This window comes from Barbus barbus (assembly GCF_936440315.1).
Source record: "Barbus barbus genome assembly, chromosome: 12".
Classification (NCBI taxonomy): domain Eukaryota; kingdom Metazoa; phylum Chordata; class Actinopteri; order Cypriniformes; family Cyprinidae; genus Barbus; species Barbus barbus.
In genome coordinates, this window is record NC_136740.1 from 25,949,347 (window position 1) to 25,962,528 (window position 13,182).

Genomic DNA, 13,182 nt, shown 5'->3' on the forward strand with positions numbered 1-13,182 from the left:
AAATAAAGCGGTGCAACAGGAGCCTAAAGGACAGTAACTCCAAATAACTAGGTGAGATAATTATTTTTAAATTGCATTTACTAAAATACACCTAAAAGCCAATTTAAGCTGTTTCATAAGTGATATTAAAGACCAGAGTTTTGTAGTTAGGGGCATAAGCGGCGGCACTAGAGATAATCTTTCACAGATCTGTCCAGACCTGTTGAATCTGAAACCTGAATGTACAAGACAATGGAAGGCTTGATAAGTCTACAAATCATATATGCTGAGACACGAGGTATATCATGGACACTGTATGCACACTTTATTACCAAAGTCCATCTTGTGGTGAAAGTCAGTAATAGAAATGGAGACTGAAATGCTTGTGAATCAAAACAAGGAGAGTCAAAGTCATCATTGTAGAGGTTTGGTTTGAATTGCATTCTCAGAAGAAGGTTTCTCAAAAACGTCAGGTGATTTATGTTTATATGTAGTAACTAATTATATGTAATCTGGATTACATAATCAGTTTTTTTTTTGTTGTAATTATTAAATACAATTATTGTATTGATTTAGAATGATTTCTAATATTTACAAAATGGCATTGTGTGTAATTAATGAATTCTGATGGGAACGCACAGCATAAACAAAAAATATTTCTCATTTTTTAAATTAAGCATTTTGAATTCATTTTTAAATTGAACATTATGATTTAATTATCTTTATCAATCTACAATTCCAGAACATTTTAAATGGAACTTTTTAATAATACATTTTTTAGCATTTAAATTGTTGAAAAGTTCTAATTTTCACTTTTTGTATTCAAAACAATTATGTATTCTAAACTGTATAGACAAGATTTTATTTGTTCCTACAGATTGAATTGAACAGACCAAATCTGAGAAATAAAGAGAGCTTTTGAATACTTGGGTCATTAAAAGGTTAAAAAGCCTCAACAGATGTACGTATTTTTCATGTCTTGACATTAAAGTGTCCTTTGTTAACATTTACCTTTTGAAAATAAGCACAAGTACCTGCAGGGTGAAATTTGTTTAGTTCTTAAATATCAGGATCCTGTTAATTTCTTTGCAGAAACACACAGAAAACTTTATGTGCCAGCATACATTAGGGTTGTTATCAAAAACATCTTTATTTAGAGTTATGGAAAACATTTGAATGGTTCTTTGAGGAGTCATTAAACAGAATACATAGAATGCTCACCAGATGTCATGTTTGTTTTTCCATTCATATTTTATATAATGTGAATCTAAAACAATCCTGTGAAATCAAAGTCCCAGTACAAGCAATGTAAACCCTGAAGATTTAAATCAAGGTTCAAGTTTTATGTCCTCAATATTACACTGAACGTACAAATACAGGCTGAAACAAACATGGTAAAAGCTAATTCCCATATCTAGTCGAGGCGTATTCTACTTGTAGAACTCGTGTTCCTGCTCGTCTTTCTTGATAACAGTCTTGTAAGCCTTCTCAAAGTCCTTAGCCAGCACAATGTAACGGTTTTCACGCACAGCCAACATACCAGCCTGTAGAAACAAAAAGTAACAGGATTAATGACCGGATTTATTTATATAAATAAAATACAAAAAAATATGTGACCCTGGACGACAAAACCAGTCATAAGTAGCACGGGTATATTTGTAGCAATAGCAAAAATTATAGATTTTTCTTTTATGCCAAAAATCATTAGGATATTAAGTAAAGATCATGTTCCATGAAGATATTTAGTAAATTTACAACCGTAAATATATCAAAACTTAATTTTTGATTAGTTATACGCATTGATAAGAACTTAATTTGGACAACTTTAAAGGCGATTTTTTCAATATTTAGATTTTTTGCACCCTCAGATTCCAGATTTTCAAAAAGTTCTTGATCGCATCATATGACCCCTTTAACATAATGTCTGAGCTAACTCACCTCCTGGCAAATGGAGTTGATATCTGCACCAGAGATCTTGTCAGGCCTGGCAACATCTGCATTTTGATTAAGGACAATTGTAAAACATTTATTTGGTCTTGACCGTCTGGTATAAGGGGAAAGGGAAGTGGTGTGTGGCCAAGTAAGGTGACCCATACTCGGAATTTGTGCTCTGCATTTAACCCATCCAAGTGTACACACAGTAGTGAACATACCCCCAGAGCAGTGGGCAGCCAATGTTGCGGCGCCTGAAGAGCAGTTGGGGGTTCAGTGCCTTGCTCAAGGGTCTCACCTCAGTCGTGGTATTGAGGGTGGAGAGAGTGTTGGTTATTCACTCCCCCACATACAATCCCTGCCGGACCTGAGACTCGAACCCACGACCTTCAGATTACAAGTCCATTAGGCCACGACTGCCCCAATAACACTAGCGTTTAAGTTTAGTCTGTAAATTTGTTTTTAAATGTTTTTGATAGTGTCTTATGCTCACAAAGGCTGCATTTATTTCATACAGTAAAACAGTAATAATGTATTATTTATTTTATATATTTTAAAATGTCAGTTATTCTTGTTATGGCAAATCTGAATCATTCTAACATGCCGATTTGTGTTCAAGAAACATTTGTCATCAAGACAGCCAAAAATACTAATTTCTAAAAATAAATTAATCGTTTACTGACCCCAAACATTTAAATGTGGCAGTGTTAATACTGTTTGTTCCTCTATGATTAATGCCTTGCACTTTCCTCCTTGCAAGTAACTTTAAAAAAAATATATATACTCTAAATGAATAATTGTAATCATAATGAGAAAAAAAAAAAAATTGTAGGGTAAGGATACAGTCCTCCAGGTCAACCTCCTCTGAGAGGTTCATCTTGCTGGTGATGGTGGAGAACACCAGGCGTTTCTGTCGCCGGTCAGGAAGAGGAAACTCAATCTTACGGTCCAGTCTACCTGGGCGCAGCAGAGCTGGATCCAGTGTATCAGCCCTGTTGGTGGCCATGATAACCTGTCATTGAAAAAAAAAGAAACAGAACGTCAACAATAGCTGAAATGCTTTTAAAGCAGAACAGAAGGAGAAGTACAACATAATACTACAAGGTCATAGAAAAGAAAAGCAAGAAATAATAGCCAAGGGGATCCAAAATGACGGCAACATGACGTGTCCATTCAACATTCTGCAATTTCTTTCTTAAACAGCCTCAAACTGAACAAATACATATAAATCACTGTAAACAACATCCTGTACAACAGAAAAAACATGAAAATCAAGATGTCACCAATGCTGAGTCTGCTAATCACCAAGCTTGCATGACATGCGATGGTAAAGAAGCTAGCACAAATATCAACAAAAATCAAGAGATTGAGTATGAAGTATCAAGTATGAGAGAAGACCTTGTCAAATTTACAGGATCCCCACAGCCATACAGGAGAGGTTAAACAATAAGTCAAGGAATTTTCTAACAGATCGGCGGAACAACGTATCAGTGACAGAAGATCAGGTGTCCGTACCGCAAAATACTGTAGACAATCTTCAGCAACAGGTGAAACTTCAAAGGAAAATCAGAGCAGTCGCATTAATGTGTGTTTTGTCGTTCTCCCTGCGGAGGGCTCTGATAGTGTGGGATTCCTTGAGACAGGGCTCTAGACTCATTCTTCCCACTGGTCGCACTTCTGCGACTAACTTTCTCAGTTGGTCGCACGAGCACATAATTTGGTCGCTATTTTTTTTTTTTGATACAACATTTGATTAATCAATGCACGTTGATGAACTTTTATCATAGTTATATGGGAACGAAAGTGTTCAACATTTAACCCATTCTTTTTCATCAGTATTATTTGTGATTTAAATTTTGTGAACAGGAATTCCTTTTTTAGTGCGCTTTCACTTTCAAATTCGGGATCTTGGTGTCACGTTTTACAAGAAAACGTGTCCGTTTTGCTTACATCTATACATCTTTCACTTTTTAAGACTAAAACAAAAACTGGATTCATTGTTATTCTTAATTAAAAAGCACAACTACACGAAAACAGTAGGCTGCAATGACAAACTGTCTTACATAATGTTTATTAACAAAAACAAATAAGACGAGGCATGGCATAGGACACATCACATGCTGTATTATATACCGAATAATAAATTACAGAATGTTTAGCAAGCACGGAGGAATCAAATAAATAATAATAAAAAAAAAAAATAAGGAAAACCACCATAGCGTAACGTGAGGTAAACAGCAAAGATAAACTTTTCAAAACAAAGTCCTGTGGCTTTCGCTGACAGGACTTGCATGTTTTTTTCTACAAGAATACCAACATGTTCACCTTCTCTGGTTTAAGCAGCGGTCTTTTACTTTAGTTTGAAAACCAAATCCTCCGCTGCGCCCACCTTTAGTGAGAGCGAGTATAAACCAGGCTCTACCCCAAAGAGTATAGAAGCCCTTCTATACTCTTTGTTTATCCACGAAGTGCTCGCGCTGAAAGTGCCTCTCTTCACGTGATCAGTGAAATCTGACTCCTGCTACAATGTGCGCTCGCTGTATGAAGCAGATGCTTTGGAGAAGCGCAGACCATGCACTCGCACAAGTGCGACCACGTCAAATTTTCACTCGCACATTCTCAAAAAATGGTCGCAGTCTAGAGCCCTGAGAGAGATGGCTGCTTGAGGTATTGGGACAGGCAGGGCCGTTTTAACCATTGGGCTAGGGGCCCGAGAGAGGAGGGGGCCCGTGATTGGCTGTGGGGTAGATTGACTGGCGCGCCGATAGCCAAAGCCACCATGCCCCCCACTTATTAACGCTGTTATTTAGTTGAGCTTTTCTGTAAATTCCATGCATTTCCATTTGAGATTGTAAAGAATTTGGTTTACCAATCAAATGCATTTATCCTATATTTGACTTTTGAACGATATGGGCATGTATCTATCAGGTGATTGCTGCCCAGTAAGTCTCCATTCCGCTCTTCACTTCGTTCTGGAGTAATACAGAAATGGTCGTGCAAAGAACAATATTCGATAAGTAAGAATGTCAGCAATTCTGAGAGAGAGGGGCTCAAAAAAAATGAAAAACTCAAAATACGAAGAACAGAAAACAAACAAAAAAACAACACGGCGCATTATTGCTCGTATTGCGACTGAATAAACTTTTCACTCCGTTGTGCTTAAACGTTCAAATACACAATTATGTGTCAAAAAATCTCGTCTGTGAGAGTATCCTTGTAAACACAGTTATTTGTGTCTTAAATGAACGTTAATATTTAAAGATAAAGCATGTGTAGTGTTAGATATGAGATCCTGGATATGATGAGATCTTAAAAGGAGTTCACCCAAAAATTAAGATACTGTCAACAAACTCAAATTGTTCTAAACCTCTATGAATTTCTTTGTTCTCCTCAACATAAAAGACGATACGTTTAAGTCGCAGTCAGCAAATTTCACAGAAGGCCAAGTTCAATTTCTTAAAGGTGACCTATTATGCAAAAATCACTTTTATAAGGTGTTTGAACACAGTTGTGTGGCTGCAGTGTGTGAAAACAACCAGCCTAAAATGTTAAAAATACACCAACTCGTTTTTTTTATAAAACCAATAAATCATGAACAGTCTCTCCAAACGAGCCGTTTCAGATTGTCCCAGTTCCCATGCATATCAGAAGAAGATAAAAATTTAGACTATATATTAGAAGAGAGTCAAATCTTGGAATCTATATTTAAGCTGGCCCTGACAATCTGCCAACTGAGATATACAAGCTTTTTTAAAAACAAATTGGTTGGTCCTCTTAAGGAAATGTACACAGAATCATTTCAAAACGGTTATTTACCACCCTCGTTGAGAAGTGTGTTAATTTCACATTTTTTCCATGCCTTTTTTCCAATAAAAATATATTTAAATACAAAAATAATAATAATAATAAACAAAATGTTTTTTCTAACCTTCACGTTCACATTCTGGTCGAACCCATCCATTTGATTGAGCAGCTCAAGCAGGATTCTTTGCACTTCTCTATCAGCTACAAACATAGAAAACAGAAAACATAATGAGCAAAGAAAACTCCTTAACAAAAACTGTCTCCTTCAGGACATCATGAAATGAAGCATGATGACTGAAAGATGACAATTTACCTTTTTTGCGTGATATCGTTCAAAGGTTTGGGGTCAGTAAGATATAATGCTTTTGTAAGAAGTCTCTCATGCTCAAGAAAGCTGTGTCTATTTGATCAAAATACAGTGAAAACAGTGATATTGTGAAATATTACAGATTAAAATAACCATTTTACATTTCAAAATGTAATTTATTCCAGAGATTGCAAAGGCAAATTTTCAGCAGCCATTACTCCCGTCTTTAGAGTTAAAATATCCCTCAGATATCATCCTAATATGTTGATTTGGTGTTCAAGAAATATTTATCAAATAAGAAATATTTCTTCTTGTTATCAATGCTTATATATATATATATATAGGGATGCATACCTCCAGTCTGTGCATCAAAACGCTTGGTAGCAATCGCATCAATCTCATCGATAAAGATAATGGCCGGGGCATTCTCTTTGGCCAGTCGAAAGACATCTCGCACCATGCGTGGACCCTCTCCGAGATACTTCTGTACAAACTCAGATCCCACCACACGAATAAAGGCCGCTATAGAAAATTAAAACACAATTAGAAGTTGTAATATAACCATGGTGCTTCTGATCTAGTCATTTACTTCCATCTATGTTCAGGAATAAACTTCAAAGCTCAATAAAAAATCAAATTTGAGCATAAGGGGTGAAAGGCCTCCAACCACACTTGTGCCTACCTGTGGTGTGATGAGCCACAGCTTTTGCCAACATAGTCTTTCCACAGCCAGGTGGGCCATACATGAGCACTCCTCTGGGTGGGTCAATACCAATCTGAGAACAGCAGCAGAATGTGAGAGGACAACCAAGACTGCTACACACCCACAGGCACTTGCATGCACATACTCACCTGCTTATAAAGCTCAAAATGTGTGAGAGGGAGCTCCACAGCCTCCCTCACTTCCTGTTTCTGGATGTCCATTCCTCCTATGTCTGCGTACATCACATCTGGCTTCTGATCTGGGGTCAAATAGAGAGGAAACACATTAAAAGTGACAACAATAAAGCTGGAGCAAGAGTTTTTCAGAAATAAGGTGCAATCTAGACCCCTAATACAGGATAACCAAAGAATACCAGAAGTGAGCATCATGATGCTGCTGTCAGCTTCTGGAGGCAGAACATCCACCAGAGCATTGCTGTGCTTGTGCAGAGCAACAGAGGCATTGGGCTTCAGCAGCTCTCTGTCAATTGTGCTCAAAATCCGAACATAGTAATTGGAGCCTGAAGGAATCAAAAACGCGCAGTATTATTGACATTGTAGTTTTAACTAATCAACATTTACAAATTTCAAATGTGTATTTAAGCATGATCTTATCCAAAAAAAAACTTACAGCGCATGCAAAGAGTATACATTTGAAACTACATTATACATGTTATATTCTGAAATTAGAGTAGATTGATAATTCTGTAATCAGTTTATGATTAAAACAAGAACAAATATCTGCCAATGGTGTCAGAAAAATCTGGTTAATTTAAAGGGAAAACCAGTTTTTACACTGACATATCTTTTCTTGTTTTAAGCATAATTCATTTTGTTCAATTTCTCAGAAAACAAGATTTCATATCTTCATTTTTCATCTCAAGTAAATGTATTTTGATTTAAGGATGTTTATATATTTGAATTGGGAAACAAATACTGAAAAAGAAACACATTTCTACAGTGCATGCAACATTTAATTGCATGACTTCACGAATGTGAGAATTTCTGCTAAGGCCTTTCTAGGCCTTAATTTAAGAAAAGAAATTAAGACCTTTTTAAGACTCGCAGAAACCCTATACTGATTAGTCCTCTTACCTGTGGTTGAGCCCACAATAGCAGTATTCTGGTCGACTGCTTCCAGGAACTGCCCAATAACCAGAGGGATGCTCTGTATCCTCTTCACCTCCTCTTGGGCATGAAGAAACTCCTTTTTCAGATTCTTCTGTTCATCTTTAATGTACTCCTCCTGTACCTCCAGAAACTCCAGCTCCTGCTGCAACTTCTGCAGTGTGGTAGAGTCAATATTCAGTGGTCAATACTGTGATAGACTAGTAGCATGTCAATCACACACATTTAATATAAAATAACACCTCACAAACATACACACCTTATATCTACTGTAAAGTTCCTCCAGATCTTCTGGCTCAGGAGCCAAGAAAGACAAGCCGGTCTGGGGCCTTGAATTCAGCAGGGCCGGCACATGATCCTGTTGAGAAAAAAAGACCACAAATATGTAGATGTAAGACTAGATTTACTGAACGCACATTACCTCTACAAGCCAAGAACTTAAAAATAAAACTAATATTAAAACATCTTATTGTAATAACACAATTTATATAAATTACACATTAGCACATAATAATGCATATTCAAGCAGCTACCCTGCTGAATTATTTTATTTATACATATTAAAATTTGAATGTACATACACTACCGTTCAGTTAAGCGTTATTTAAAGTTACTTAATAATTTATCTTATAAAAACATACTAAAGACAAATGTTATTAAACAAAAGGTTAAAAGACAAACACAGATGATAAACTGAATGCTACATGGCTAAGCAATAGCATAACTGATGAATGTTGTGAACAGGTTTAGAAATTTGCTCAAAGAGGTCATACACGATTCAAACATGATGAAATATAAAGTTTTAAACTTGGCATATTAGCAGTGATCACTACTCTTCTGTAAATTCTCGCGAGCACACATGCTAATGTTAGTTAGCCGCTGTCAGAGAATGGCATGACTGAGCATTTGCAGCGAGCTGAATGAATCGGCGTCTTTTCACCGTTTATTGTACGCTTTAGACAAGAGTTCAGGAGTACGTACGTTTTACGTATATAGACTAGAACCTTTTAAAGATAATAACGGTGTGTACGCCACCTCTCTCTTTGTAAAACTCTTAAAATCACAACATAACATCTCACCTGAGGTTTCTCAACCAGCACTCCGCCGTCCTCCATGTTTGCTTGCAGCAGCTGACGTCACGTCGCAGAACGTAACTCCGCAAATAATCACTGGGTCCTAAAGGCCACCGCTTTCAGCTCCTCTTATAGCACAGTTCGTGTATAGTACCAAATAAACTGTGCCTATGTGTATTGGGTCAATATATAGCCATGTTTTGACCTACATTCATAAACTACCGTTCAAACGTTTTTTTTGCATTAAAATGAACAAAAGTGACAGTAGAAATTGTAGCCTATAATGTTACAAAAGATGTCTATTTTAAATAAACACTGTTCTTTTTAACATTCTAATCATCAAATAATCCTGAAAAAAATTACTGTTTCCACGAAAATATTAAGCACCTGTTTTCAACATTTATAATAAGACATTTTTTCTTGAGCACCAAATCTAGGCCTAATGGCTGCTGAAAATTACAGGAATAAACTGCTGTATTTATTTATTTGAAATAGGCTACATTTATTTTAAATACTAGCATACTGTAATAATATTTCACAATAGTATTGTTTTTACTGCATGCAATCTTAGTGAGCATGAGAGATTTCTTTCAAAAACATTTCAAATCTTACCGATCTCAAACTTTTGAACTGTACCAAGTTTATTATGAGAAGGAAATTGGGAATCAAAAAGGTGTACTGTACCCTTAAATTTGCGTGCATGAGTTTCTTCTGGTTGAAAAGGTAAACAAAATATATTTATTTAAGGAACAGATGTTTTTGATTGTTTTATTGCATTTATTAATAAATCACCAACTGTAACTGACATCAGATTATATTAGAACTTCTTTTAAACAAACAACATCTGAACAAAGATGAAGCGATGGTTTTATTTAATTTTTTTATTTTGATAAAAATGGCATCTTTTCATGTCACAGTTGTGTGGGAGTAACTTGGAAACACAGACTGTTTTTGAAATCAAGACATGGCACAACAAAAAGAGATATTCAATTGCCCACTCAATAACTCAAGTTGAATTCTTCACTAATATCCTCTTAATAAGTGTAAACATAACTTGAAGATAAGTCACGTCATATTCAATCTACTGCTTTTTGATACATAATATTATTTAGATTAAGAGGTTATAGACTATGCAATGGCAATATGCAATTTTTGATGCATGAAAAAGGAACATTCACTTGATGCACAAAGAGCTTTTTTTATGTACAATTTTTTTTAGATATCTTTTTTTGTCCTTTTCATCATCTTGTTTTCTTTGTGAGTGGATGCTTTATAAATTCAAAGCAGGGTCAGAGTTGTAAAATGGGTTCAAGCAGTGGTGTCTAGCATCTTGTCAAAAATTCTGACCAAAGAGGGGAATCCTTTTGGTGGCTGAGCCCTCTTCAACTTAACATCCTCATCATCAAATACCCTGCAAAGACGTGAGATTCCTTGCCACAACAACACTGCATCTTTTCTGTGGGTCAGCAAGAGGCTTCACAGGATCACGTGTTGGTTCTAGAACAGGCATTTTTCTGGACACATCAACACGATGTCCAAGCAGAGACGTACGTTTGTCCACCCTCACTGGTCGACTTGCAAAACTGGGCAGGCGGGGTAAGGAGAGGGGGGCGGTAGTTTTCAGATCAGACTCACATAAAGGTTCACTGACGATTCTTGTTGCCATGCCCATTAAAAGGTTAGCAGGTCTGGACCCTCGATGTCCTGGAGGTCTTTCTTCTGAAAGTGATGTCTTCTCTTCAGCTTCTGTCAAGAAGAAATGTCCCGCAGACTTGTTCTGTCCAGCAAGAGGTTTCACAGGACAGTGGGTTGGTTCTAGAACAGGCATGTTCATGGACACAGCAACATGACGTATATGTAGAAATGTATGTCTGTCCACCCTCACAAGCCTGGGCAGTGAGGATAAGGAAAAGTGAGCACTACATTTCAGATTAGACATACATGAAGATTCTGTGACATTGCTCTCTGCCACATCCGTTAAATAGGTAGGAGGTCTTGGCCCGCAACGTCCTGGAGGACTTTCACCTGAAGATGTCTTCTTTTGTCCAGTCTCAGGCAAGAAGGGAGGTCCAGAAGATCTGCTAAAAATCTGTTTGCCTACTAGGCATGGCAGGGCCTCACTCTGGAGAGTATTTCTCACTCTGTACCACATGTAGAAATGTTGGAGTGAAGATTATCTCAACAACAACAACAAAACTGGCTTGAATGAGTGATAAGCAAGCAGCAATCACAACAGTCAGATACCAAGTGAAGCTCTTCTCACCAGGATTCCTTGTAATGTGTAATGTTATTATGATGTCATTGTCAGAACAGAATTCATTCGTTACTACAGAGATATAAGCATTTTTTAAAATCATACAATGCTCACATTCGAGTGCACATTATTTTATTTCATATTTCATAATTTTTATTTAATTTTTTGTCATGTTAACCGTAAATAATATGTTAAAGTAAAAGAAAATTAAAGCGGAAACAAAATCACTTCCGTGGCGTTTTGCAGATTAAAGTTCGTCACACATAAAAATGTAGCTCAGATTTAACGTATTAAACAAGAGCAGTTCACATAAAACAAATGTATTGTATTCTAAATCTGCAGTGTAGAAATTAAGAAATTAAAAACAAGAGATTTTAATGCTCTTTTACAGTTTAACTCAAGACTGTAATAAAAACAGGCTCACCTCATAAATGAATGTGGGGTTCCCCCTAGAGGTGCCAAGCTATATTACCACTAATTCTGTGTTCAATATATAGTCACATAACATTTATCCCATCTGTACGGAAGTTCTAAGCGGCCATGCATTATTATAATTTTTCTGTCTTGTTTTCTCGTGATCACGACATAACGAGATGTTTTGTCGTTATCACGACTTAATTTTCTCGTGATCTCGACATAACGAAAGTTGTTTTGTCGTTATCACGACTTAATTTTCTCGTTATCTCGACATAACGAAAGTTGTTTTGTCGTTATCACGACTTAATTTTCTCGTGATCTCGACATAACGAAAGTTGTTTTGTCGTTATCACGACTTAATTTTCTCGTGATCTCGACATAACGAAATTTGTTTTGTGGTTATCTGGACATAACGAAAGTTGTTGATCTCAACCTAAAAACCGTTTTCTCACGACGTAATTGCAGCTATAGTGAGAAAATCAGGGTCGCTATATTGTCTTCGACGATAAAGTTGCAGACCCGACAGCCTCCTTCTCAAGTGTCCAACACTTATGTGTAAGTTGTCAATCACTGACAGACACAGAGCTAAAATGTCCGAGTATGAATATGCATGAAGTATTCTATCATGGATCAATGTAGTCGGTCACACACACAACACCTTCAATATTTGGGATGGTACTTATACCATATTTTTATTTTTATTATTTCAGTTTGAGTGAGTCCCTGATCAAAGTAAAAGCGAATACGATCATCCATGATGCTGCGATGATGCTGCTTCTATAGCATTTTCTCATGACGAATACACAGAGAAAATTAAGTCGTGATAACGACAAAACAACTTTCGTTATGTCGAGATCACGAGAAAAATTAAGTCGTGATAACGACAAAACAACTTTCGTTATGTCGAGATCACGAGAAAAATTAAGTCGTGATAACGACAAAACAACTTTCGTTATGTCGAGATCACGAGAAAAATTAAGTCGTGATAACGACAAAACAACTTTCGTTATGTCGAGATCACGAGAAAATTAAGTCGTGATCACGAGAAAACAAGACAGAAAAATTATAATAATGCATGGCCGCTTAGAACTTCCGTACAGATTCAAAACCCTTAAAAAATTAACCATGGTTTAATTATAGTATAGTAAAAAAAATTTATTGACTACCATTTGTATAACCACAGTTTTAATACAAATATCATGGTTAAGCGTAGCAGAAGCCACGGTTAAATTGTGGTTACCATGGTTTAACTATATGTTTTTTATTTGTAGTAAAACCATGGGAAATTTTCTTAAGGGAACCATTTAAGATATTTTTATAACAATGTAAAGTGTGTGTGTGTGTGTGTGTGTGTGAGAGAGAGATTGATATGAAAAAGAACTATTAAACCATAACTCGTTTATTAGTGAAAGTATTTTAGTATGTTATGTACGTACTGTATTTTCTGTTTGTTTTTATGCATACTGCAATATTTGTTTAATATCGCAATAAAAAAAAACTGTGATATGAAAAGGCTAAATTCTGTATAGTTTATAAAAATATATAGGCCTACTATGCATGTACAGGTAAGCAGATGCAACACGCTG

At 36.2% G+C, this 13,182-nt stretch overlaps 1 protein-coding gene across 1 annotated transcript; it reads right to left on the reverse strand.

Annotated features, from left to right (window-relative positions):
* Positions 1-819: 819 nt before the first annotated feature.
* LOC306877652 (26S proteasome regulatory subunit 6B) lies at positions 820-9,148 on the reverse strand. Its single transcript, XM_079429541.1, has 11 exons — positions 8,932-9,148; positions 8,112-8,210; positions 7,820-8,006; positions 7,099-7,245; positions 6,875-6,984; positions 6,705-6,798; positions 6,377-6,544; positions 5,840-5,916; positions 2,755-2,923; positions 1,918-1,973; positions 820-1,523 (listed from the first exon to the last, which is right to left on the reverse strand). The coding sequence occupies exons 1-11, from the start codon at positions 8,965-8,967 to the stop codon at positions 1,410-1,412; spliced, it is 1,257 nt and encodes a 418-aa protein (XP_079285667.1). The 5' UTR covers positions 8,968-9,148; the 3' UTR covers positions 820-1,409.
* Between the last annotated feature and the right edge of the window lie 4,034 nt (positions 9,149-13,182).

Excerpts from the sequence above, each read along its gene's own strand:
- LOC306877652 (XM_079429541.1), bottom strand. The coding sequence starts at position 8,967 with ATGGAGGACGGCGGAGTGCTGGTTGAGAAACCTCAG. Across the intron at positions 7,246-7,819 it reads TATTGTGGGCTCAACCACAG|GCTCCAATTACTATGTTCGG; the intron begins GTAAGAGGACTA and ends TGATTCCTTCAG. Across the intron at positions 6,545-6,704 it reads TGTGGCTCATCACACCACAG|CGGCCTTTATTCGTGTGGTG; the intron begins GTAGGCACAAGT and ends AATTTTCTATAG.